The sequence below is a fragment of the Phoxinus phoxinus genome (genome assembly GCF_949152265.1).
Source record: "Phoxinus phoxinus genome assembly, chromosome: 1".
Classification (NCBI taxonomy): domain Eukaryota; kingdom Metazoa; phylum Chordata; class Actinopteri; order Cypriniformes; family Leuciscidae; genus Phoxinus; species Phoxinus phoxinus.
Window position 1 is genome coordinate 11,625,969 of NC_136876.1, and position 27,134 is coordinate 11,653,102.

The 27,134-nt window shown below is 38.6% G+C and overlaps 1 protein-coding gene across 4 annotated transcripts in view; it reads right to left on the reverse strand.

The window, feature by feature from the left end:
• The window catches only part of pkn1b (protein kinase N1b), a 54,352-nt gene extending 27,218 nt beyond the window's left edge, over positions 1 to 27,134 (reverse strand). The window contains exons 1-6 of one of the 4 annotated variants that reach the window (XM_079615688.1): positions 26,667 to 27,134; positions 11,578 to 11,875; positions 8,184 to 8,329; positions 6,831 to 6,951; positions 2,578 to 2,726; positions 1 to 89 (exon numbers count right to left, since the gene is read on the reverse strand). The exon at positions 1 to 89 is cut by the window's left edge and continues 125 nt beyond it. In XM_079615688.1, coding sequence (XP_079471814.1) covers positions 1 to 89; positions 2,578 to 2,726; positions 6,831 to 6,951; positions 8,184 to 8,329; positions 11,578 to 11,875; positions 26,667 to 26,696 — 833 coding nt within the window. In that variant the 5' untranslated portion in view covers positions 26,697 to 27,134. Of the gene's footprint in view, positions 90 to 2,577; positions 2,727 to 6,830; positions 6,952 to 8,183; positions 8,330 to 11,577; positions 11,876 to 15,310; positions 15,630 to 26,666 lie in introns of those variants that run through there. The other 3 variants (XM_079615689.1, XM_079615687.1, XM_079615686.1) reach the window with 3 other exon arrangements.

Sequence of the window (27,134 nt, forward strand, 5' to 3'; positions counted from 1 at the left end):
TGTTCCTCCGGCAGATCCCCCAACCGATGCTCCAGCGACACCCGCAGCAGATCCAACCGCTGGGACGCTTCACTCAGGCGACTCTGAGCCTAGACACACAAACAAACACTTAACCAACCGCCACAAGGAGCAAGCAAAGGTCCGTTTTGATCTCGCCTAAGGGAAGTTTTTAGCGTAGCATTTAACATCTCAGACTGCAGTCACAGCTTTGCTATGAACAGACAATATCGGCCCCATTCAATAGATTTTCCAGTGCATTTTTTACCTTTATTTTACCTTAAAAAATGCAAAAAAAATTCTAATCATATTAAATTTGTCATGTTTTATGCCAAATTAAAAAATAATTTAATAATTAATATAATAAATAAATAGAGATGCACAAAATATCGGCCACAATATCGGTATCGGCAGATACAGTATATGTTCATTTTTAATGTTAGCGTTATCGGCGATAAGAAGATTTGGCCGATATATTAAAGCTGATAAATAATGTATTATTTCCTTCAGCTGAGACTCTTCAGATGCACACAGTTCAACATGATGGTTTTTGAATTGCTTGAAATATGATTGGAATCACTTCAAAAAAGGGAAATATAGTTCAATTCAACATGTGCTAGCGCTCTGTCATATCGGCTGCATAAAATAATAATATGAATATTATAATTGTGTGTTTGGGTCATGGCTTTTAATGGTGAGACATTTGTTTTTGTAATCAGGCTCTCAAAAATTATATTAAAATTCAGATTTAGATTTATCGGCCAATATATCGGTTATCGGCTTTCAAATATAAAGAACTATCGGTTATCGGTATCGGCCAAATTTTTCATATTGGTGCATCCCTATAAATAAAGTAATACATTAAACTAAATCAATAATTTAAAGCAAATTAAATTTAAACTAAAACCTCAAGTAGGTGGCAGCGACGAGCGAGTCGTCGAGTCGAAGCAAGCGGGTTTATGAACGAGTCATTGAATCATTGACTCTCCTGATTCATTCAAAGCCACAGATTCCATCATTAACGAAACACCGCTGTGTGTCGCTTCACTGGAACTATTGTTACGTTTAAAAATAAAGCAAACAATACTGACCATACTGTGTTTAAAGCGCACATCAGTTAATATGACAATTTTTGTTTGTTGAACTGTTGCGTATTGAGTTGTGTTGAACTGTGTCGGCTCATTTGCACATTCATAGACCTGTGCATACTAAATGAGTCAAGGGTGTCAAGTTACATTCAAGCTATTTTAAGGCATGAATATATATATTTTTTTAATATGTAATTTTGGTGATCAAAGATTCGTTTTAAAGGATAAAATGATTGACTACACGGGGACTTTAAAGGGGTCATGACATGAGAAACCAAATTTGCCTTGATCTTTTGGTATATAAGAGGTCTTTGTACCATTAAAACGTCCTGCAAGTTTCATAGCTTAAGACGTCCTCCCCATTATAAACGAATCATTTATTTAATCAAGCTCTAAATACAGCTCGTTCTGGATCCATGGTAAGAAGTGACGTCACGGTACGAAGTGACGTACCAGCGTTTGCATATGACCGCCTCCAGGCACAAGACAACTACGCTTTAAGCGCAAGACAACTACGCTCATTTAGCATCATTGTCGCGCCCGCGCGCCGCGCGCCTCACAAGTGTTCAGTCGACGGACAGCGAGTGGGTCTGTGTACAGGGAAATTACGATGCCGCAGATGTGCTGTTCCTGGCTGTGGACAAACAACATCTTTGAATACGCTGCAGAAAGATCCAGTCGTCAGGGAAAAATGGATGCACTTTATTTTTTTGCGGACGTCCCAGTCCATTTGAAGGATGACTGTTTTGAGAACAAATCCCAAAATGTTGCTGGCTTTGCCAGAAAACTGTTGCTCAAAGATAAGTCCGTGCCGACTATTCTGGGCTCAACAACGACGACGCAAACTGTAAGTAATGTATTTAAAACTTTAAACTTTTTAAATACGCTGAATCCGCAAATGTTCTGGCTGGGGGCGTTAATAATTGATGCATAGGCACTGACGTTAGCCAATCATAACAGTGGGCGTTAACACTGAACTCAACAGACTGTTTGAATCAGAGGATGAGAAACAGGGTGGGAAAAGGTCATAAATCACTACATTTTAAACGTTTTTTGTAAAAAAAACTATAGTAATACTATAATTGCACCTAAGGGAACATAATAATAAAATAAAATAAACCATGTCATGACCCCTTTAAATCAATCTCTATATTAGTTGTTCAAGCTAGTAAATGCTAAATCCCTACTTTTTTTTTTTTTTACACAATGGCACATCGTCGAGAACGGGAGTAATGTAGTGTGATTTAGCATATACTCTGCACACAACCTATCATATGCTTCCTGCTTCTGTGGATGCAGTCAGTTTTGACCACACAAGATGTGGTAATTTGATTGGATGTCATGTATTTGACCTTTTACCACACTACCATGTTCCTGTTTATTTATTAGAGGCAGTATTTTGCCTGTTAGAAACACATGCGCAGTTTTAATGTCGGCATACCCCCTCTGTCACCTCACGTACCCCAGTTTGGCAACCATATGTTTCTCACACCTCAGCAATGGCTTTCTTGTCCTGTGCTTTCCCAGCTCCCATAAGTCTCAGCATGTTTTTGGCTCCTTCGGCCATGGCGTGTTCCACGCGGTAATGATGCCAGAGCTCCTCGATACGCAGCTCCATCCCACACAGATCCGGCTTACCTGCTGACACACACACACACACACACGGGTTAGATCCTTCCGGGCGTGCTATACATAGACAAACACACACACACACACACTGAAAATCTGTGATGAGTTTATGTTTATTTAATTGTAATTAGGAATGTTAAATAACTTTAACTTTTAAACATGAAAACACGATCAACTCACTCAATATTTACGTTATTTGAAATATAATAAACGTTAACTGAAATTAAACAAAAAAACCTAAACGTATTTCATTTCAATTAGTTGTCTAGGCAACATTTCTAATTTTCATTTAGTGTAAGTAAAAATTACATAAAAAAACTAGAGCTGCATAACGATTAATCACAACTAATCGTTTGCAGAATAAAAGTTTTTGTTTACATCATATATGTGTGTGTACTGTGTATAATAATTATGTATATATAAATACACAAACATGCATGTATAATTTTAAGAAAAAAATCGATTTATATATTAAGTATTTATAATTATATATAATATAAATTATATTTAAATATAAAAATGTATATAAACATGTAAATATGTTTTAAATATATACATGCATGTGTGTGTATTTAAATACATAATTATTTTACACAGTACACACACATATATGATGTAAACAAAAACTTTTATTCTGCAAACGATTAGTTGCGATTAATCGTTATGCAGCCCTAAAAAAAACTACAACAAAAACATAATAAAATTACTAAAATTAAGATTATCGTTAACTGAAATTGTATGGAAATGTAATACAGAACTAAAATTACTAACACTAAACTGAAATAAAAAATAAACATAACAAAAAATTACACTAAAATTACTAAAACTTAAAATAAACGTTAACGTTAAAATAAGATATAAAAAAGAACTAAAGAGAAGAACTCAAATTAAAATAGCTAAACGTTAACTGTAATAAAATAAGATATAATAATGAACCGAAGAGGTCTTTATTACTATAATATACTCTTTATTAGTCACTAAAATGACTAAAAGGTAAAAGTGGAGTCCTTAAACCCCCACACAGGATGTCAGACGTCACTCCCGGGAGCGTCCCGTGGATCTCAGTCAGTGATGGCCGGGGGCGGAGCCACATTAATAAATCTATTCTTAACCCGCCGGCCTCGGGACACGAGACATCAGCGCCCAAACACACCATTAGAGTCCATTAGACCCGCAGCCCTCCATTTCCTCCCTCTCCATCTCTCATCTTCCTCATGCCTTTCTTCAAATCTGTCTCTTTCACTCTCTGCATTCAGACATAGTTTTATTAAAGGACAGTTTATCCAAAAGTTTCAATTCTGTCGTTATTACTCACTCTCCTCATGTCGTTTCAAACTCATTTTTTTTTGTGGAACACAAAAGAGATTTTTTGCACTTTTTTTTTTCAACAGCCTAAGGGAACTTCAAATATCAAGCTCCAGAAAGCACAGGTCAGGGAACACTATAAAATACCATAAATCTGTCCATACGACTCTACATGCACTATGTTATAAGTCTTCTGAATTCATATACTGAAGCTACAAGTCGTGTAGGAAATTCATTACACAACTGCATCATTCCTGGCATTCAAAACATGCAATGAGAGTTCACGTCCTCGCTATATGAAATGTTACACTTACAATTTGTAAGGATGGAAGTCATCTTAGTCGTGTTATATCACAATATCACTATTAAGTGAGCCTGAGCTGCAGTGTGGACAGGACTAATGCTGAGGAGGTCTGAGATAAGACATTGGAAGACGTTGAATTTTGATTGGAATAAACGCCGCATACATTATAGACTTCTATAACTCAATGTTAGGCTGCATAGATTAGGTCAGCCGGAACTGGGAACTCTTCCCTTAAATCCTGATGTACTCGTTACATCATAAGAAGAATGGCAACTGCGCTAATTTTAGTGTCTTTGTTTATCCCGAGGTTTTCCCGCAGCCTGCCGGATCCAGGCCGTATCCAGATCTGACGAAGGACCTTCGCCTGGACCCGATGACAACGCAGTGCTCAAGTGCCAACTAGCCTCTCCCTATGGAGGATCCCTTTATCCCTCTACAGATCAAGCGGTGCCGGGATAATTTCGGTTTCGCGTGACGGGTATCTCCCCCGAAGTGATAAAATTCTGTCTAAAAATGTTTAAGGCCATACAAGTAGTTTAAGGCTTGGTTTGTAGGGAATTACAAACCTGCGCATATATATTCAAACGCACAACTATAGAATTAATTCTTGATGCGCACGTGAGCGCCATCAGCGCTTCTCTCACAGGTTCGCGTTTAAAGTCTGTGTAGAGAGAACGGTGTCGTCTTAGCGGCCCCTAATTTAATAACTAATGATCGTTGCGACGGAAGTGAATCAATCAAAACTAACTTTAGCTGGAAAATAACATTATTCAAGAACCACTATAAAGACAAAACAATCTGTTACCTTAAATTATTTCTGACAAAAGTTCTTATTGAGAATTAACAGAGGTTTAGATGTTGGATGTTTTATTGAAAATAATAGTTTGGTTTGAAGTCACTTCATTGATTATGGTGATCAGTGTTTCCTTTAGTTGGTAAATTTGAATCTTTAAAACTTCTTGGTGCTCAATCCCTCAGATAAGAAAAACTGCCGGACAATCACAGGACTATTAAAATCAATAATTTTAAATAAAAAACATGATATCTAAACAAAGAATAGACTCTGAATATGATCAGCCTATCAAACACTATGGGCCCTATCTTGCACCCAGCGCAATTGACTTTGTACACCGACGCATGTATCATTCCTATTTTGCACCCGCGCACAGGGGACTTTTCCCTCCACAGACGCACGTCGGTAAATTAGGGAATGAACTTGCGCTCGCGGGGGCGGTTCAGCGCAAAGAGGAGGCGCAAAACTTCCATGGTGCTATTTTCCAGTTTTAGAAAGCAATTGCGCCACTGACCAGGAAAAAAACAGTCTAAAGACAGTGGCGCGTTGCGCGTTAGTGATATGGTATTTTAAGGGCGCGTGCTTGGCCATAATATTGACGCGCATCCACTTTGATTCTCTAATAGGCTATAAACAGATGCAGCAGTTTTAATTTTTGCAAATCATACATTATTACAAGGAAAAATATTAACACACGAGGGAAATCATTGTTGTGTCCGTGAAGATGTGAAAAAGATCTATCTAGATAAAAAAAAAAAAATCTAGATTAGGCTACACATTTACTACCCAAATTATACGCCTGTTTAACCGAAGCTAATTTGGGTGGGTTTCTCCCATCATCCCCAATGTCACTTCTCTGTGTTTTACGGCCCTGACGAGAACGTCGGTCTCCTCGGCTGTGAACCGCTCCTGGCGTGCGCCGGCAAATCCGCCGTTATAATAGCAATCCACCATGGAACAAGCGCGCCGGCTCTTAAAGGGAATGTGAGAGGACGCTCTGATTGGTTTATTTCACGTTACGCCCAAACCACACCTATGAGTAATGAAGCTACTTCAGACCAACACATTTTAGATTTGCGCTGGGCGCAAGAGTCGTTTATCCGCCGGGAAAATAGCAACAGCGCCGGGAACCGCCCACAAAGTTACTTGCGCTTTGACACTTGCGTTTCAGATCGTTAAAATAGGGCCCTATATCTTTATCATCATCAAGTAGTCAACATCATCTGTACATCATTTCTCTTACAGTTCTTGCCATAACAAACACAACTACAGCAGCAAGAGTAAAACTAATGTTAAAGTCAAGAGTCAAACTGCACAGCTAAAGCAATACCGATCACCATAACGGCGACGACTGTAAACTAAACATTTTCAATAAAACATCAACATCTAAACCTCTGTTAATTCTCAATAAGAGCTTCTGTAGACGTCTGACAGAAATAAAGTCAGCCCTGCCATGCTTTTTTATAATTATTACAACCAAAATGTGAAGTCTGCCCAACATTGGAGCTTGACGTAAAACAAACGTTTTTTTAGACGTCAACCCGACTTTCATTTTCAGGATCTCTATGCTATTGCCAGGCTGTTGTTGAAAATAAGAACTTGTACTTAAGTGACTTGCCTGGTTAAATAAAGGTTAATGCTATGATGATGTTAAGTGGGTAAACGCTGATTTCTATGAGACAGAGTGTGTCAGTAGCACTAGCACATTCAGTACCCTGAGTGTCGTCGGTCTGTTCGGTGGCCTGCACGCCTTTACGGATCTGCATACGGATGATGTCGATCTTCGTCTTACTGTCCTGCAGCATCTGCTGAGCCGACTGGAGCATCTTCTTATCCTGGAGGACCAACAGACGGAGAGATGGATGGATGGATGGATGGATGGATGCATGGATGGATGGATGGATGCATGGATGGAAGGATGGATGGATGGATGGATGGATGGATGGATGGATGGATGGATGGATGGATGGATGGATGGATGGATGGATGGATGGATGGAAGGATGGATGGATGGATGCAGGGATGGATTGATGGATGGATGGATGGATGGATGGATGGATGCATGGATGGAAGGATGGATGGATGGATGCATGGATGGAAGGATGGATGGATGGATGGATGGATGGATGGATGGATGGATGGATGGATGGATGGATGGATGCAGGGATGGATGCATGGATGGATGCATGGATGGATGGATGGATGGATGGATGGATGGATGGAAGGATGGATGAATGGATGGATGCATGGATGGATGCAAGGATGGATGGAAGGATGGATGGATGCATGGATGGATGGATGGATGGATGGATGGATGCATGGATGGATGGATGGAAGGATGGATGAATGGATGCATGGATGGGTGGATGGATGGATGGATGGATGCAGGGATGGATTGATGGATGGATGGATGGATGGATGGATGGATGGATGGATGGATGCATGGATGGAAGGATGGATGGATGGATGCATGGATGGAAGGATGGATGGATGGATGGATGGATGGATGGATGGATGGATGGATGGATGGATGGATGCAGGGATGGATGCATGGATGGATGCATGGATGGATGGATGGATGGATGGATGGATGGATGGATGGATGGAAGGATGGATGAATGGATGGATGCATGGATGGATGCAAGGATGGATGGAAGGATGGATGGATGCAAGGATGGATGGATGGATGCATGGATGGATGGACAGATGCATGGATGGATGGATGCATGGATGGATGGACAGATGCATGGATGGATGGATGGAAGGATGGATGGACAGATGCATGGATGGATGGATGGAAGGATGGATGCATGGTCAGATAGATAGACATATATATAGAAAGAACGACAGACAGACAGACAGACAGACAGATAGATAGATAGATAGATAGATAGATAGATAGATAGATAGATAGATAGATAGATAGATAGATAGAAAGATAAAATTATATATAGATAGAACGGCAAATAGATGGACAGATGACGACGGATAGATAGATAGATAGATAGATAGATAGATAGATAGATAGATAGATAGATAGATAGATAGATAGATAGACATTCATTACCTTGGTAACGCCGTTGGCGTAGATGGGGATCATGTTCTCTGCCCCCTGTTTGACCTTCAGTTCGATGTTGAGCTGTCGCTCCAGAGCCTTAATCCTGTCCTGATTGGCTGAGGAGCGACTCGGCGACCCGAGAGACTGAAGGTCATCTGGGGGTCAAAGACAGGGTCAAACATTCATCCAGGGTCACAGTCTGGCAGGATTATGAGGGCTTTAAATATATACATCAGTTTCTTGTGAGCTCACAACCAAACACATCATCCCAGAAGATTCATATTTACTCATTAATAATGAGGAATATAATAGGGCTATATAATATTATTTTTCCTACACTGTTCATAGGCGTGCAGCCTCCATATTACAGAGATTTTATGTTTGTTTTATCTTAAATTCGTCCAATTTTTTAGCATAAATTTTTCCTCTTGTGTCAAAATCCTGTCTATTTATTGTATGCATGGATTATTTTAATGTACCCAAGTTTACCTAAAACAAAAATAGTTTAATATACAGGTTTGTTGCTCTTAATTTCTTTTTATTAATTAACCACTTGTAAACTTGTGTTCACTGTTCTTTTTTATTTTATAAATATAGGATTTGTATTAAATCTGAATCGATACCCAGCCCTAGAATATTATCATATTCTTTAAAGGTCCCATATTGTACACCTTTCTGGAGTTTAATTTTAGGTTTTGATGTCCTTAAGAATATATATTTACGGTATAAATACCAAAAACCATCTCAATATATTTGTACAGCTCCTTTCTCAGGAGCTCTGCCAAGAACCGGTCGATTTTGGCCTGTCTAATTAATATTCATGAGCTTCATGAGCTTATTCATGACTTGAATTTGATGCGAGCGGCAACCGGCAACCAGTGCAATTTTGTGCAGTCATTTTGTCTTGTTTCCAACAGATATTCTATCAAAGCTTGTGGCAACCACAGACTGTACAAAACAACACGTTTTGCTATTTGCAACCAGGGTTATAATCGTTAACGAAAACGAACGAAAAAACGAAAACTAGATGGGAAAAAACATTGTCGTTAACTGAAATAAAAATAAAAACGAGGCAAAACAAAAAAACGATAACTAAATAAAACTGTAATGTGTGGTTGACAAAACTAACTAAAATAAAATAAAATTATAGAGTAAATGTCCTTAGTTTTCGTCTTTGTCTTTCCTTCGACGCTATTTAAAAACACGCAGAGAATTCGCTCAGCTGTGTTTCCTTTCCCTGCTCTCCCTCCGTCTCTCTGTCACTCGCATGCATGCGCGCGACACACACACGCAGTCACACACCCCTCCCCTCCTCAAGTCTCCAGAGCGTCTCCATGTGAACGCGTTCGACGCGACGTTGAAGCAAGTTCGCAAAAGGTTGGTATCTCATGAACACCTTTACACAATCACACACATAAAAAGTGGTATACAAATATTTTATATTCTCTGAATATAATGTTCATATGAGAAGCAATTGGGCCTTCTTTAAAAAGTTAACTAGTCGCAAGTTTGAGGTAAAAATTAAAATGCACTTGTGTTGTCGTTGTCAAAACACTGACGTTATAAGCTGCAGGGCTGGAATGGTAATTGGCATTCCGGGCAAATGCCCGATGGACCGACGTACCTTTTGATTCGATACATCTCGGGATTTAATACTTTATTTCTTTTCTTTTTCAACGGCCTTCTGATCTACATTGGCAGCCCATTTGTCCCATCCTTTTTAAGTTTATATTTTGTTTTATTACATGGCTAGGTTGAATTCCAATGTAGAATGCGGTCTGTTATTTCTTGATAACAGACCGCTGCGGAGTATAACAGACCGTTGCCATGAAAAACAGAGCGTTGCTATGGACTCACAGAATTCTAACCGTAGACGGAGCGCACTATTTTCGGAAGCTTAGCGGAAGCAATACAATCGTAAACTATCAATAAACTCCTTTTTAAATCAATATTTTGTTTCAAAGTAGTGATTTATTTGATAGGTAGCCATGTAATAAGCGGGATAATGTATAGCGAGTCGGTAGTTATTGGGAATACAACCCCTTCAGGCTGCTCAAGATACCTCCGCTTCGCGTCGGGCTCCCGATTGCAGCCTGTCGGGGTTGTATTCTCAATAACTACCTCCTCGCTATAACGTTACATTATTACTTACTTATTACATGGCTTGGTTGAATTCCAATGTAGATTGTATGATGTTTTTGTTGAGTTATTATTACACAATACTTTTTCTGACCTTTTTGAATCTTGCCCCTGACAAATAGCCCATATTACAAAAAAGACTAAAACTAATACTAAAACTAATTAAAACTAAACTAAAACTAAGCATTTTCAAAAAATAAAAACTAAACTAAACTAGCAAACCCACGCTAGAAACTAATTAAAACTAAACTGAATTTGAAAACACAAAGTTAAAACGAAATAAAAATAAAAACTAATGAATAATGCAAAACTATAATAACCCTGTTTGCAACACATCAGCATCAACTTAGCAACACGTCAGTGTTGCATATCCGTTTACAAACTATAATTTCAGACTACGCTGGCTCCATATTGTAACATTAAGGGCCCTATTTTAACGATCTGAAACGCAGTAACTTTGTGGGCGGATCTCGGGCGCTGTTGCTATTATACCGGCGGGATAAATGACTCATTATTCATGTGGTTTGGGCGTAACGTGAAATAAACCAATCAGAGCGTCCTCTCATATTCCCTTTAAGAGCCGGCGCACTTGTTCCATGGTGGATTGCTATTATAATGGCGGATTTGCCAGGCGAACGCCAGGAGCGGTTCACAGCCGAGGAGACTGACGTTCTCGCCAGGACCGTAAAACACAGAGAAGTGACATTGGGGATGATGGGATACTTTAGACTAGGTTTTCCTGGTCTGTGGCGGAATTGTTTTCTGAAACTGCAGAATATCACCAGGGAACGTTTGCGCCGGAACACGCCTCCTCTTTTCGCTGAACCGCCCCCCCCTGAGCGCAAGTTCATTCCCTAATTTACCGACGTGCGTCTGTGGAGGAAAAAATCCGCTGTGCGTCGGGTGCTTTAAGGTCGAACTAAATTGCTGTGGTATTTCCGAATAAATAAACATTAGTCTCTTATGAATGTTGTTGGGGAGCCTGTGTAATGACGCTGGGCAGTGCTCGGGGTGGGACTGAAGGCGGTGACTGAGTAGTTCTGACGTCACATTTATACGGAAGTCACGATGGCTCGTGAAAAGGCACAGCTACTTTATGCAGGCTGTGTGCATTTGTCTGTGGATTGACTGTTTTGAAACTAATATGTAGTTACATAGACCTCTGTCATCATGAAAAAAGCCAGGAAATTTCAGTTTTGACAATATGGGACCTTTAAGCATTCACTGTGCCTGTAAAGGTGAGATGATAACGTTGACCCCTGACCTCTGCTGTCGTCGTGGCCCTTGATGACGATGTGTGCGTCCAGCTCCTGCAGTTGATTGTGGAGCGAGTCCAGTTTGCGTGTGGAGCTGCGTAACTGGCTCTCCACCTGCTGGGCGTTGCGTTTGTCGGTCGTGGCCCGTCGCAGGTTCTCCGCTCCCGCTTTGATCTTCAGCTCTTTCCGGATCTCCCTCCGGATCCTCTCGCGCTGCTCGTCCAATCGCTGCTGAACGCTGGAGTCTGACAGATCTGAGTTCTGGTCCAAACCCAGCTGCTCCAGCACCGACAGGCCATCTGAGTCCTGGCACACACAGGTCAGGGGTCAAGGGTCAGTGCAGGATAGACAGACCGATCGATAGATAGACAGATGGAGAGAACGACATATAAAACAACAGACAGACAGATAGATAAAACAACAGAAAGACAGACAGACAGACAGACAGACAGACAAAACATCAGACAGATAGACAAAACAACAGAAAGACAGACAAAACAACAGACATACAGACAAAACAACAGACATACAGACAAAACAACAGACAGACAGACAAAACAACAGACAGACAGAGATAGATAGACAGACAGACAGACAGACAGACAGACAGACAAAACAACAGACAGACAGAGATAGATAAACAGACAGACAAACAAAACAACAGACAGACAGACAGACAGACAGACAAAACAACAGACAGACAGAGATAGATAAACAGACAGACAGACAAAACAACAGACAGACAGACAGACAGACAAAACAACAGACAGACAGACAAAACAACAGACAGACAGACAGACAAAACAACAGACAGACAGAGAGACAAAACAACAGCCAGACAAAACAACAGACAGACAGACAGCCAGACAAAACAACAGACAGACAGACAGACAGATAAAACAACAGACAGACAGACAGACAGATAAAACAACAGACAGACAGACAGACAAAACAACAGACAGACAGACAGACAAAACAACAGACAGACAGAGAGACAAAACAACAGCCAGACAAAACAACAGACAGACAGACAGACAGATAAAACAACAGACAGACAGAGTCAGACAGACAGACAGACAGACAGACAAAACAACAGACAGACAGACAAAACGACAGACATACAGACAGATAAAACAACAGACAGACAGAGTCAGACAGACAGACAGACAGACAAAACAACAGACAGACAGACAGACAGATAAAACAACAGACAGACAGACAAACAAACAGACAGACAGATAAAACAACAGACAGACAGACAGACAAAACAACAGACAGACAGACAGACAAAACGACAGACAGACAGACATACAGACAAAACGACAGACAGACAGACAGATAAAACAACAGACAGACAGAGTCAGACAGACAGACAGACAAAACAACAGACAGACAGACAGACAGACAAAACGACAGACAGACAGACAGATAAAACAACAGACAGACAGACAGACAGATAAAACAACAGACAGACAGACAGACAGACAGACAGACAGATAGATAGATAGATAGATAGATAGATAGATAGATAGATAGATAGATAGATAGATAGATAGATAGATAGATAGATAGATAGATAGATAGATAGATAGATAGATAGATAGATAGATAGATAGATAGATAGATCTGCCCAAACTAAGCAGTCAATTAAGTGCAACAAGTTTTAAGCCTGTAATTCAATCTATTCCAGCACTTTAGTTCAGTGTTAATGATCTGAGATGAGTCAGCAGAAGCAAAGGGCAGCTCTGCGGTTCAGCGCTCGTGCAGAGGAAGTCAACGGCAGAGAGACACTTTATCATCAGGGATATAAACTGTAAACTTACAGAACTTCTCTTTTCCGTTTTGTTTTTGTTGTCATAAACCGACACAAGAGACACAGACTGAGCTGAACGGCAGTCAGACTGAAATATAACACTTCACACAGCCATTCAAAGACTAAACACACGGCTGACAGTGTAAATAGAGCAGGTACCAGACTCGAGACACCGCAGAAACATTCATCTACAGCATGTTTCAGAGCGAACTCACACACACATGAACACTGTGACTCAATAAGGAAGTTCTCTCACTTACAAAACACACAGGAAAAGTCACTTCAGTAAGAGCAACACACACATAAAACATCACAACAACCCGTAGGAAAGAGGAATCGCGATCAAATATCTTCAAAATCTCAACTTTCCCTGAAAACGCTTCTCCGATGTTTCTCCTTTTATAAAAGAGCCAAGAAAAAAAAAGAGTTTCACACCAGATCTCAACTATGTAAAGTCAGCTTTCTGAAATAAAAGTCAGATTTCAGTGTGTGTGAACTGATTTTTCCCAAATAAAACAAAGGTAATTGGAGTACGTTCTACTTCAAAATGTCATGTTTCAATGTGTTAATTGCTGATTCTTAGTAATAATTATAGATACATTTACAAGAAATCTTGAGTTTCAAAGTAATTTCGACACCATTTTTTTCTGCGTATACTTTGGATGACAACTAGTGACTCATTTGGGCCTTTGTTTCTCTCCAAAAGGAATTATATATGAATCACATGCTTTTAAATACACATTCCTGGTCTCTGAATGATTCATCAGTGGCCAATTTTCTAAAGAAAAAAAAAACTGTCTTTACACTTTCAACTCTCTCTTTTCGACTTACTCCATCGATCCCCCTCAGAGACTCTTTCAGCATCCAATCAACTTATCTAGGATAAAATCCGTCTCCGTCCGGGTCTCATCACACTGCATATCCAGTTAGACTCAGAGACACGTCACATCACGGAAGTAAGATGTGGTGAATATCACTGAAGCTCTGAGCTGCATTACTTTCACTACAAACATCAGAAACACACAACCTGACAGCTATAAACCATCACCATCGTGATCTTTAGCTCGCGAGGGTTTACTTCAGGCCTTGAAGGGTTCGTTCAGCCAAAAATATGAAATCATTTGCTCACCCTCATGTCGTTTCAGACTTAAAATACATACAAGAAGATATTTTGATGAATTTATTTTTCAATGGCAAGTCAATGGGGTCCAATGATGTTTGGACCAGTGTGGTAACCGTCAAAGATACTGAAAAAAACATAAACGTTCTTCATAAAATGAAATTAAATAAAAACGATCTTAAGCTGATTTTATTTCGGCTGCAAGGCTACAATTTAAATGTTCATTTAATTGGAATAAAATGGTAAAATAATGAATAAAATTGGTAAAAATGTACAATAAGGATCCATTAGTTAACATTGGTTAATGCATTTACTAACAGTGAGTGATACATTTGTTGAAGTACTTATTAATCTTTGTAAACTTTAGTTAATAAAAACACAACTGTTCATTGCTAGTTCATTAAATAATATTAACAAATACATTCGATTTTTAATAGTAAATGTTGAAATCAACAAACTAAATGCTTTAGAAAGTTCATGTTAACTAATAAACTTAAAAACTAACTTCATTTACATTTTACTTTAAGTTTGTTTTATCAATTTTGTTGTGCTTTTCTCACTTTTATTCGTTTTTGTTTTATTAAGAGCAAATTAAGATTTTATGGCAGCACTACATTAAGTAAAAATAAAAACATACAGATTTTGAATAAATATTACAATATAACCCCAGCGCTCTTCAAAATATCTTCTCTTCTGTTTCACTTTAAAAAAAGAAAGTCAGCCACAGGGTTGGACCGACATGAAGGAGAGTTTCTGTCCCTTTCACCGACTGAAGAACAGTGTCATAGAGCAGCTTTTGAGGTCCTACCACATGTTCGGTCTCCACCGGGCTGGAGGGAACGTCCTCCAGGGAGCAATCTCCCACATCTCCTTCACTATCCATCGCCACACACTCCTGCTGGGTCTGCTATCACCATGAGCATGAGCAGCTTCCGCTCAGAGAGAACGACAGCAACAGCTTCCTGTTCATCTCGACACGACACAGGAGAGATGTTTGCCGTTTACACAGAAACACACACGCACACACACACTTATACGTGGGCACGTGGATGGATTGCTTTAGAAATCTCTCAGCCAACTTCCGGTTCAGAGACGAGCTTTTCAGTGAGGCACCATTATATGTGTGTGTGTATGTGTGTGTGTGTGTGTGTGTTTTAATACACAGAATGGCATCCGTGAACACTTGTGACAGACAAAGAGGAAACGAAACTGTCCAAAAAAAGAAAACACACACAGACTCGCACAAGTGCAACACTGACTTGTATAGACTGTATAAGTCTTAACAACAACTAAAACACAGTTTCTAGAATAAATAACATAAGGAATGATGTTCTTAAAGTGTGTGTTTGTCCATATAAAGGCACAGGACTCGTGGTCTCTGCTGTCCTCGGATGGTTCGGGCCACAAGATCTCGTGATGCAAAGCAGAGAAGTTGAGTTATTACTGTAGCAAGCTAGTCTAAAGAAAGAGTATGTGCTGAATCTAAACATGGTCTAATTTATGATCAGTACTGTGACGTCACACCTCTTTTATCTCAGGTCCAAATTATCCAGGTTAAAGAGAGCGACTGCATTTCTAAATGACAGTGGAAACCGTCCTGTGATGCTTTACAGGGCTTATAAAACTTGCCTTTGACGCCCCACACACACGATGCCCCGCCCACAACTCCACACTAACCACATACCACGCCCACAATTAACTCCGCCCACTTCTCTGTCCCTGCGTTAAGCCCCACCCACATATCACCCCACTCGTTATGCCCCGCCCACCGATCAGCCCCGCCCACAACTCATGCTGTCAGTGTAACGCTCAGCCATCCGACCACTATGTTTACAGACAACATTTCACACAAACCTGAAAGACAACTTCACATCGCTGAATCACAGATGGAGTGAAGCAAAGCCACTGAGGAACACGGCCTTTAACAGTTTAACACTTCACTTTATTTTTAATTGTTTCTGCAACTGTAAAAAAATGAGGTTAATAACAGAACATTATTACAGCTTCCTCAAAATTGAGCTTCAATATCTGAGTGAAAGACTTGGGACACCCTAGCAAAGCCACAGCAATAATCTATAACACCTAGCAACCACAAGAATACCTTATCAACTGCATAGCAACTATATAGCAATTCCTTAGAAACAACCCTGAACATTTTAGCAACTACCTACCTAGCAACGCCCTACCAATCATCTATAACACACAGCAATGCCTACATTATGTAACACTTATCAACTGGCTAGCTACCACCAAGAACACCCTACAAATCATACAGCAATGCTTTAGCAACCATCCATCAGCAACCTGAACACCCTGGCAACTACCTAGCAATGCACTAACAACTATCTGTAACAGCTAGCATTTTCCAAGCAACCACAACTACTTAACCACGACTACTCAATGCCATAACAAACATCTGTAACACCTAACAACTGCCTAGCAACCACATAATAATCTTATAGCAACCACCAAGAACGCCATAGCAACTGCATAGCAATACTCAGAGCACAATTACAATTGCATAGCAACACTGTAGCAATTTTCTGAACATTCCATAGGAACTACATAACAATGCCCAAGTAACCACACAGAACACCCAAGCAATGCCATAGCAACGACCTAGAACACCCTAGCAACTGATATATATTTTTTTTTAAATCTGTAAAATCAACAACTGATTTTTTTTCGGTCATTCTTTAAAAACTCTATTATAATTCTAAATGTGTATTTAAAATCATGTTCTATTAAATATTAATAGCATCCTCCTAGACAGGCTGGCCTCCCTTGGAGTTATGGGCACCTGTCTGTCTTGGTTTAGATTGTATTTTTCTCAACTCAAAAACTTCAAATCTAAGCTATTGCACGTTACCACTGGTGTTCCCCAAGGCTCAGTGTTGGGCCCTCTTTTGTTTATTATGTATTTACTGCCCCCATGGACATATTTTTAGGAAGTACGGTATTCATTTCCAACTGCCTAGCTTTACCTGTCTTCCATGCCTACTTCTGTTTTCCCTCCACTTTTTCTAGTCAGCTTAAATTAAAAACTGGTTTTCATCTAATTTCCTTAAACTGAGATTCTCCTGCTTGGTACAAAATCTACTCTGGCAATAACTGATACTGTAGCTTATCTGTGACTATTGACCAGTCCATAGTGTTTCCATCCACGCAGGTTACAAGTCTGAGTGTCGTCCTTGATAGCAACCTATCTTTTGAAGCTCGCGTTTTTTAATATTATTCGTACTCAAATTTTTCCTTTACAAAACATAAAAACACATAAACATATGTTTACGGACATATCTTCATCCTTCTCTGATAACGAACAGCATGGCACTGCTATCCTTGTAAATGCCCTAGTTACGTCGCATATAGATTATAGCATTTCTCCTCTCTTTGGTCTTCCTTCTAAACATAAACTGCAGTTTCTCCTGTTCTTTAACACTCTTGAAGTTTCTACTCTACTTATATTTTATTTATTAGTAGTATTTAGTATTAGTAGTATTTATTTTACTTCCTGTAAAATATCGAATTGATTTCAAAATCTTGAAGGCTCATAATAATCTAGCTCCTTCAGATCTCTATGATCTTCTTCAAATTTAAATACCTGCCCGAACCCTCAAATCCTCTACAATCTTTTTAGTCATTTAGTCTTTTTTTAGGCTTTCATACATAAGGAATTATCGTATCGGCCAAAATGTTCATATCGGTGCATCCCTATTATTATCACCCATCCCCCTGAACATTATGGGGCAACTGTTACTGCGGCTAATAAATGCCTCTATATGAAGGCCATCTTCACACACAGCAGGGAACTCACAGAAATATATAAATAAATGACCATCAGATTTTAATGGAGATTGAAATCGGATTATAAATGATTTTGAGAGGCGGCCTGATAAACATGATGATTATCCTCAGTTACATCAGCTAGTGTGTGTGTGTGTGAGAACGTAAACTAGAGCACTGGAAACACTGAGCGTGTGGTTTGGCTTATCTTTGCTGTAATGGCCTTACTGTATGTTAGCAAGAGTTCAATCATGTCTGAGACTTTGCATAGAAACTTGCAGAAGAACTAAAGTGGGTCTTTAGTTCAGCAGATTGAGTTTGGGAATACACACACACACACACACACACCAGAGTTTTAGATATATGAGTTTAACATTTATTACTGAACAATATTACTGTTTTTAGTGTATTTTTGATCAAATAAATGCAGTCTTGATAGCAGAAGAGACACGCATACGTCAAATATCATGTATACATGATAAAATATGTTAATCTTACTGTTTATTATCATGTATTGTTTTGTGTGAGGAGATCGTCTTTCACTGACACCGAGTGAAACTACACCTGAGCGCTCTAAACATCTCCACAACCGATCAATGAAAGACACACACAGACGAGAGAGAGCGCGAGAGAGAGAGAGAGAGCGCGAGAGAGAGAGAGAGAGAGAGAGAGAGAGAGAGAGAGAGAGAGAGAGAGAGAGAGAGAGAGAGAGAGAGAGAGAGAGAGAGAGAGAGAGAGAGAGGAAGTCATTAATGAGCGTTGAGTGGACTGATCCATTTCTCTTAGTGCTTTGGCAGAAAAAATGAGCACTAATAAAAATTTAATTAGCAGAAAGATTCATCCTGACGAGGACAAAAATCTTGTGAGCTGATCTCAGAAAACAAACCAAATCACCCTCGACTTTGATTAATGCACTTCTGAAGCACGTCTTACACCAGCCGTTGAGTGTTTGCCAATCTTTACCAGTCATTCAGCTCGGTGTACACAGACTCCAGGACACAGAGAAGATGTTTGTGAGAAAAAAACATAATTCAGTTCAAGAGCTTAGAAGCGCAGTGTGTGTTTGTCTAAGCTCACCATGAAGCTTAAAACCATTTAAAGTGCACCTGTGGTGAAAATCAAGCTTTAAGGTTGTTTATGTCTATGTGGTGTTTTTAATCTGCTTTAAGACAAACCATGTGCAAATTTATAAGTCAACAGCATTGCTGAGTATTTTCTCCTTAAAACGGCAGTGAACTAAAGACAGTCTCAAAAACACGGTTTGAAATCGCTGGTGTTTCTGACGTCACAAACTACCTTGTAACCAATCAGATCAACGTGTGATCGTCAACCAGTGGATCTCTGAGCTGAGTGAGTGAGTGGAGGCGGTGCTCATTTGCATATTCACATACTAAATGAGGCAAGTGTGTCGAGTTACATTCAAGCTATTTTAAGGCATGAAGAAAAATTCTTCAAAGAAAAAAACTTTTAAATATGTAATTTTGCTGATCAAAGATGAGTTTTAAGGGATAAACTGATTGACTACAGGGGGACTTCAAGTTTTATTTTTATACTGGGAACTATATTCTCAGAAGGCGAAGCACTGCTTGACGGAGTGATTAGCGCAACACTCTGAGCGAACTCTCTGCTCCTCACCACGGGGCTTCTCAGGTGCTGTGATCAAATCCCTCCGCAGAAGTAGCAGCGATTCGCCTTCTGAGAATATAGTTACCAGTGTGTATACGGTTAGATAATGGCTGTGTCTCATGTGACCTTGTTATTTGCACACGCTGTGACTATACAAATCACAACATGTAAATAGGAAAATGTTGGCGTTATTTTGTCACTTATTGGGAGCAGTATGCTAGCTGGAGCCATTTACTTCCAGTCTTTGTGCTAAGCTAGGCTAGCGGTGGGTGCGTCAGACAGAGTTACGGCACGCATGGAGATGAAGAGAGTATGTATAGACTTATCTAACTCTGGGGGATACGGTGAATAAGCTAAAGTCCCAAAAAGTTGGCGTGTTCCATTAAGGGATAAACTGATTGACTACAGTGGGACTTTAAGTGTTATAATGTCGACATAAATCTCAAACCACATATTTCAGAACAAAACTGGAAAAAAAGAATGACAGGACTTGGATGAGATTAAGAAGACCAAAATGTTTTGTTTTCTGATGAATTAAATAACAAAAAGATTACTTTACTTACTATAATTTTAATAAAGTAAATGTAGATTTTACGTTTGAGCATCCACACATCAGCTCTAGAGTTATAAGATCTGAGTCCTGAACTCTCTCATCTCATCTCTGACACGGACCATCAGCGTTCAGGAAGCAATCAGACACAATCACGACTGTCTGTGAAATCACATTGACATCTCAGATGAAACTCTGCCACACACAGATGTATTATTCAGACATGTGAGAGCAACTTCAGAATGAATAATCTTCACTTTTGCATTTTTCAAATATACATAATGTAGACTTAAATAGTCCTGCAGATTAGTGACTCACTCAGCTAACGAGGTTATAGCACCTGCATGTTGAAGAATTATACAAGAGTCATAAAGGAAAAGGTAGTTTAAAACAATATTAAATGGAGTATATCACATCACACTGTTAAATTGAATCTAGAAAATGTTAAAAGTTCCTCTATGGTTCTTGCAGTGCTCAAATCATTGAACATTTCAAAACAGAAAATCAGCTGCAGAGTTAAAAGAAAAATCAAGGACAGCAATGTGGAAAAAAGGAAGATCATGTATAAATAAAATCATTTAAGGGCCTATACACAGAAAAACAAGACCTCAAAATTTATATTAAAAATAGAAAATATCTGCAGATTAATTGCTCATATATTGGCTCTCTGCGTCCCGTTTGCCAAATTCCTTCCTGATATTATTCTTGAGGATGTCATGTGCTTTAAACATTAAACGCAAACAAAGCAAAGACTGAAAAACAGCCATAGAGTGAGCCTTATTTTATGTTGAGCTATTTTTATAAAGTTTTTGGATCTGTGGATAAACAGCAGGGCAGAGAGTAGCTATATTGCAAAACTTTTATTTATTTTATTGGGAAAAAATCTTCACTTCCAGGGAAACGTGTAAAGAATCAGTAATAAAAAGCTGCAGTTTGCATCATATTTTATGCACAAGTCGTCTTAATGAATATAAATATTATCCACCTCAATTGGGCGCATTTTAAAAACATTTAATACACATTTTGGCCTTTCCATCCAACATTTGTTATGCAATTTCCTAAAATTTGCACACACTAATGTGGTATCACTTTAAGTTGACGTAGTTACATGTTACTACATTTACTTACTATAGTAATAACACTAAATTATGCATAATTACTAGTAACTAACCCTAAACCAAACCCTAGCCAACTTTATTGTAAGTACATGTAGTTACTTAAAATTATTATTTGAGCAAGTACAAATGTCGCTGCGTCACCTTAAAATAAAGTTTAACCAAAAATGTGGATGGAAACATAGCCAGTCAAAAATAGGTTCATCCTGAAGCCATCAAACAAACTGAGGAGGCGCAGCACCTGACATCACTTCCTGCATACAGTGCCTATACTGACATCACTTCCTGTGTGTACATTGCCTATCCTGCCCATTATAGATCACATTCAACCCTAATGACTGATCACTCATTGAAAAACTGTCTGAACGTTTCTGGACTTTGTGAGGATTTACTGCTGAACAGGAAGGGATAATAATTCACTGAACTCTATTAAAAGAAAAGCTGATTACATTTACATCATCTCTGACCCAGTTCATGATGAGTATTTGCTTTAAACGATGCTTTTACTTTTTGGCTGATTTATAGTCACTATTGATGCATTTAGTTCACCCCATAATTACAGTTCTGTCATTTACTCACCTTTATGCTGCACCAAACCTTCTTACAATAAAATATTTTCTTCATATTCAAACTTGCATTAAACCTGACAACAGTCTTGTGACTTGACACAAGTTATATTGAATACTGTTATAATACTGTGATTTTTGTTTTTGTGTCATTTTAGGCCAGCCAACATCCACTTTTCTCTCACAGGTTTGGAACGAGATGAACAAAAAATTAAAAAAAAATTGTGAACTGTCCCTTTAAGACAAGATGGAAAAAAAGAAAAGATTTTGGTCTATTTTGCTCCCATAACATGTCTTCTATCAGAGTAGTGGAAAGAAAACATCCACAATACACATATAAGTGTTTACCGGTATAATATTGCGCTTTATCTATTAGCATATTTCAATTATGATACATATCTTTAAACGTCTTGAGTTTTTTCTCCACTTCAGAAACACGTATACACACCAAACTTTACAGTTTTATTCCTGTCTATATTCTGAAGGTTTTTACAGAGGGGTTTCTTCATATATCATTCACACTTATTTATATAACATTTTCTTCCTAAAAAACATGACGTTTTCTGTCTGATAACCCTTGTTTTCTGATTTATGGAGTGATAAACAGAGATATCCAAAATCCCCACAGTAAAATTATTTAACTCTAATACGTTAACAAAATGAAACAAGAATTTTGAACCAGGCTTTATCCAATGTCCAGTTTTTTGTTTAGGAAATATAAGCAAATTAGTGCATATTTAATAAGTTGAGGCATTATTTGCATATTTAAACATACAATTTCATGAATCAATTGTCAACTTGGGAAGTATGATTATATATATATATATAGACTATAAGTCTACTTTTGTCACTATCTTTTATAATAAACAATAGACACGGGTGAGGTTACAGACAGGGTCATTTGCATCAAGCTTTCATGCACAAATCTACCAAATGAGGTGGTCAAAATGTCTTAGTGTTGTCAAAACATCCCCGTCTCATGTTATGTTTTGATGGTGCTCATGTTCGCTTTTAATGTAAACAGATGCTGGTGAATTTCACCACTAGGGCCCTTCAAGCCGTCTGAAGGCGTTTCTCTCCAGCCACGATGGACAGAAAGCTCATAACCGGAGCGCTTGCATTACCAGCTGGGACACTCGAGGGCATTAGGGCTGCTTTCTGCTCTCCTCACAGAAGAAAAACATTTGGACAATTGTTTTAGCAACCGACCCGCAGCAGGTTATTGATTTTGTGCGATGAGCTTTAATGCATCTAATGGGCTGCAAAAGCATGGGGTGAAGAGGGACACGGCCAGGCTAAAAGGATCATGGGACGGACCTTTCTCCAGCGAGCAAAATAGTTACACAAAAAGCTACAGACAAATCTCATATGCGAAAGTAGGGATGCACCACCATATCGGAATCGGACGATATATGTTCATTTTTAATGTTATTGTTATCGGTACGATCAGAGAATTTAGCCAATATATTAAAGCAAATAAATAATGGATTATTTCCTATACAGCTGAGACACTGATGATGTTGACTTTCCTGAAATATGATTGGAAACACTTCAACAAAGGAAAATACAGTTCAGTGCAAGTCTGTCATATAGGCGACATAAAAATAAATAAAATTAAAATTAAAAATTAAAATTAAATAATACAATTATAATGAAAACAATAATTGTGTGCTTGGGATATGGCTGTTAACGGTGAGACTTTTGTTTTTGTAATTAGGCTCTCAAAAATAATAGAAACATTTGGATTTAGATTTATCGGCTAATATATTGGTAATCGGCTATCAATTATAAAACATTATACCATGGTCTGGGTGAATACTCGATTCTGATTGGCTGCAGGGTGTCCGTTAAAAAGTGATAGAGGACACCTAAATAAACTGTCAGGCGTAACCAAGGAAACCAAGTTATTGTTTGTAACTTGTAACTTTAGATTTCGATTGTAAAACTAATTAAAATATAAACTAATGTTTTAAAAATGTGTTATTTGGCAAGTGACCATGGTATAAGCGGGTTAATGCCCTTCGAGGTGTCCATTGTCAGGTTTAGACCTTACAATGGACACCTCGTCGGGCATTAACCCTTACTTATTGGTTATCGGGCAAAATTTTCATATTGGTGCATCCCTATACAAAAGCATAACTGAATGAACACATGCGGGGGGAAAGCCACATGTACCTGCATTTCTGAAATTTCAGAATGCAACAATGCAAAACAACAAGCTAGTATGAATGCACTATAAAAATAGTCTTCGTAGTACTGAAGAAGTTTGTAAATGGAAAATACTTGTGCGTATAAGCTCAAAAAATTGTCCAACAAAAGGAGAATCTTGCGCACAACGCTTTTACTCAGAGGCCAGAAAAAAAAGATGTGCTAAGTGTAAACACAAACCAGTTTTGATTCACATTATCATCAGTCAAAATAGCCAATATCCCACAATATCTATTTATAGGAAGGTATTTGCATCTAATGAAATGCACTCAGAAAGGATTTTTCTACATTTTAGAGTCTTTCTACTTAGCACTGAAGCATTTTACTGAGTGAAAATCCTAGCTTTTTTTCAAGAAAGTCCTACAACTTTAGGATGTGTGATCACCTTGCATAGAGTATGGTCTTGGCCTAATTTTGCCTCTGAACATTAGTTCAGTTTAAGGTTTGTGTTGAAACATTAAAAACGAGTCTGAGATCTTACTGGTAGACGCACTGTACTGACGGAGAAAAGCTGAGGCAGTTTCTCGTCCAGAGGACAGCAAGTTCTGTACGAAAAGCTGTTTAATTTTTAATTCTTTCCTGGATGAAGCTGAAACATCGATGTGACGGAGAGCCTCTCTGTTTTTTTGGTTCTATAAAGCAGTAAAGGCCGGTTCACACCATTAACAAAAACTATAACGATGACTATATTTAAACGTTATGTTTATTATAAGTGCTTACGCAGCAGTTTTGTCATCTGTCACTTTAAATGCTCAAACTCTTAAAATTCTGATTGGCTGCCAATTTTTTTAATCAATCATCAGCGGAAAACATTGTTCTGGAAGTGATTCACACAATATTGTTTTTCTGTGCCAAAGTTGTGTGGGGACTCTATTCTTTTACATTTGAGAGACTTTAAATGTGTGTATCTATCTTATTTTGTCATGATTTTGTGTGTGCACTAGCATATAACCTAAAATAGACTAAAGATGGGGTAAAATAAAACAAAACATGAGGTATGTAAATGTAAAGAAATAATAATTATTTGGCAGATGAGATTTTCCCAATCTGATGCTTCATAATTGGAGTTTGTATAATTCAGACTGTATAATTCATATAACACGCTAAATCCAAATCTTTTTGCTAAACTGATGACCACCTGACAGAAACCAGTTTAATTATTCCTTCAAAAAGATTTAAATGAATCTAAAGAGAATCTAAATGAGCTGAAAAGACCATCATTATATTTAGAGGATTCATGTAACTCAGGACTGAAACAGCTGCAGACCTCAATGACAAACTGCTGAAGCCAACTAATCTAGAACAAAGATTACAAAAAGAGCAAATCTAGGTAATTTATCCTAAATTACGCCAGCAACAGGATTATACTCCAGTCCAAATGCTAAATGAAGAAATAATTTTTCACAGAACTCATTATATAATTGCAACACATTTAAAATCCTCAAGAGGTTGAATGAGGGCAGAGTGGAGTTCACCTGTGTTAGCACTGGTTGCAGGTATTATGGAAAATGTTAGGATCTTGGTGCGACAGTTTAAAAAAAAAAGCAAAACTCTCAAAATAGCAAGATACTCGGAATACAGGAACTATGAAAACTAGAACGGAACAGCACATCTAATGAAGACAATAAACTGAAGAAAACAAAGACACTGAGCAAACCAATCAACACAATGAATACCAGGTGTGCCAATCAATCAAACAATGAAAAAACATGAAACTGATGAAAACAAGTTTGAGCTGAAGTAGGCCTACTACAAATAAAAATAAATGAAAGCTAGCTATATAGAATGTTTAAAAAGAAATAGAAACAAAAATTAAATAAAATACCAAAACTTACACTAAATTGAAAATATAAAAATAAAAGCAAATTTAAAATACTATAGCTATATTTACACAACTGTATGTTTTCTGCCACAATTATTAAGATAAAATGAAGGCTAAAATGAAGGATGCTGTCTCACACACACACACACACACACACACACACACACACACACACACACACACACACACACACACACACAAGCAAGCTTTGATAAACAGTTTCCCCAAAATACAATCCTGAAAATATTAAATTAAGTAAAAAGAGACAACTAGCTGCTCTCGACTACATGTCTTAATTGAAAGCAGAATAGATATGTTCTTATATCTGTTGAGTGTAATTTTACATTCGTATTCAATTAGCTTATACATTAGGAGAGCACACACACACACACACACACACACACACACACACACACACAAATAAAAAATAGATTATGTGAAGTGCATTAGAGCAGTGCTCTCGTTCACAGGAGCGACAGATGGTCTAAACTTACACGCATGGAGCCGCTGATGTTGATGGCCATCTCAGGTGTCAGGGAGAGGAGATGCCGATGCTTCTCACCTGAGCAGCTTCAGTTTCACACCAGTCACATCATCATAACGGCGATCATATGATAAATAGATGAACCAGATGAACCGCGTCCTGTTGCGCTGCCGCCGGTCACAAAGATCGCATCTACTGAATCATTTCTGCGAAAACCCGCGTCAACTCCCTTGACGAGGCAGAGGAACAAGTTTTATCGGTCGCTCAGTTTAGATAGGATCGCATTAATAAATGTGCAGCATATAAGGGAAGTTGTTTTCCGTGCGTCTGGGACATATCGATCCCCGTTACACCGGATAGGCTAAATTAAGTCCAAAATTAGACCCTAAAGTGCATCTTCGGACTCCAGGTCGGATTCAATAGAGTCACCAGGAGCGCACGGTTATCCGTCCTGCCGCTGTCATTCTGTGATGAGACT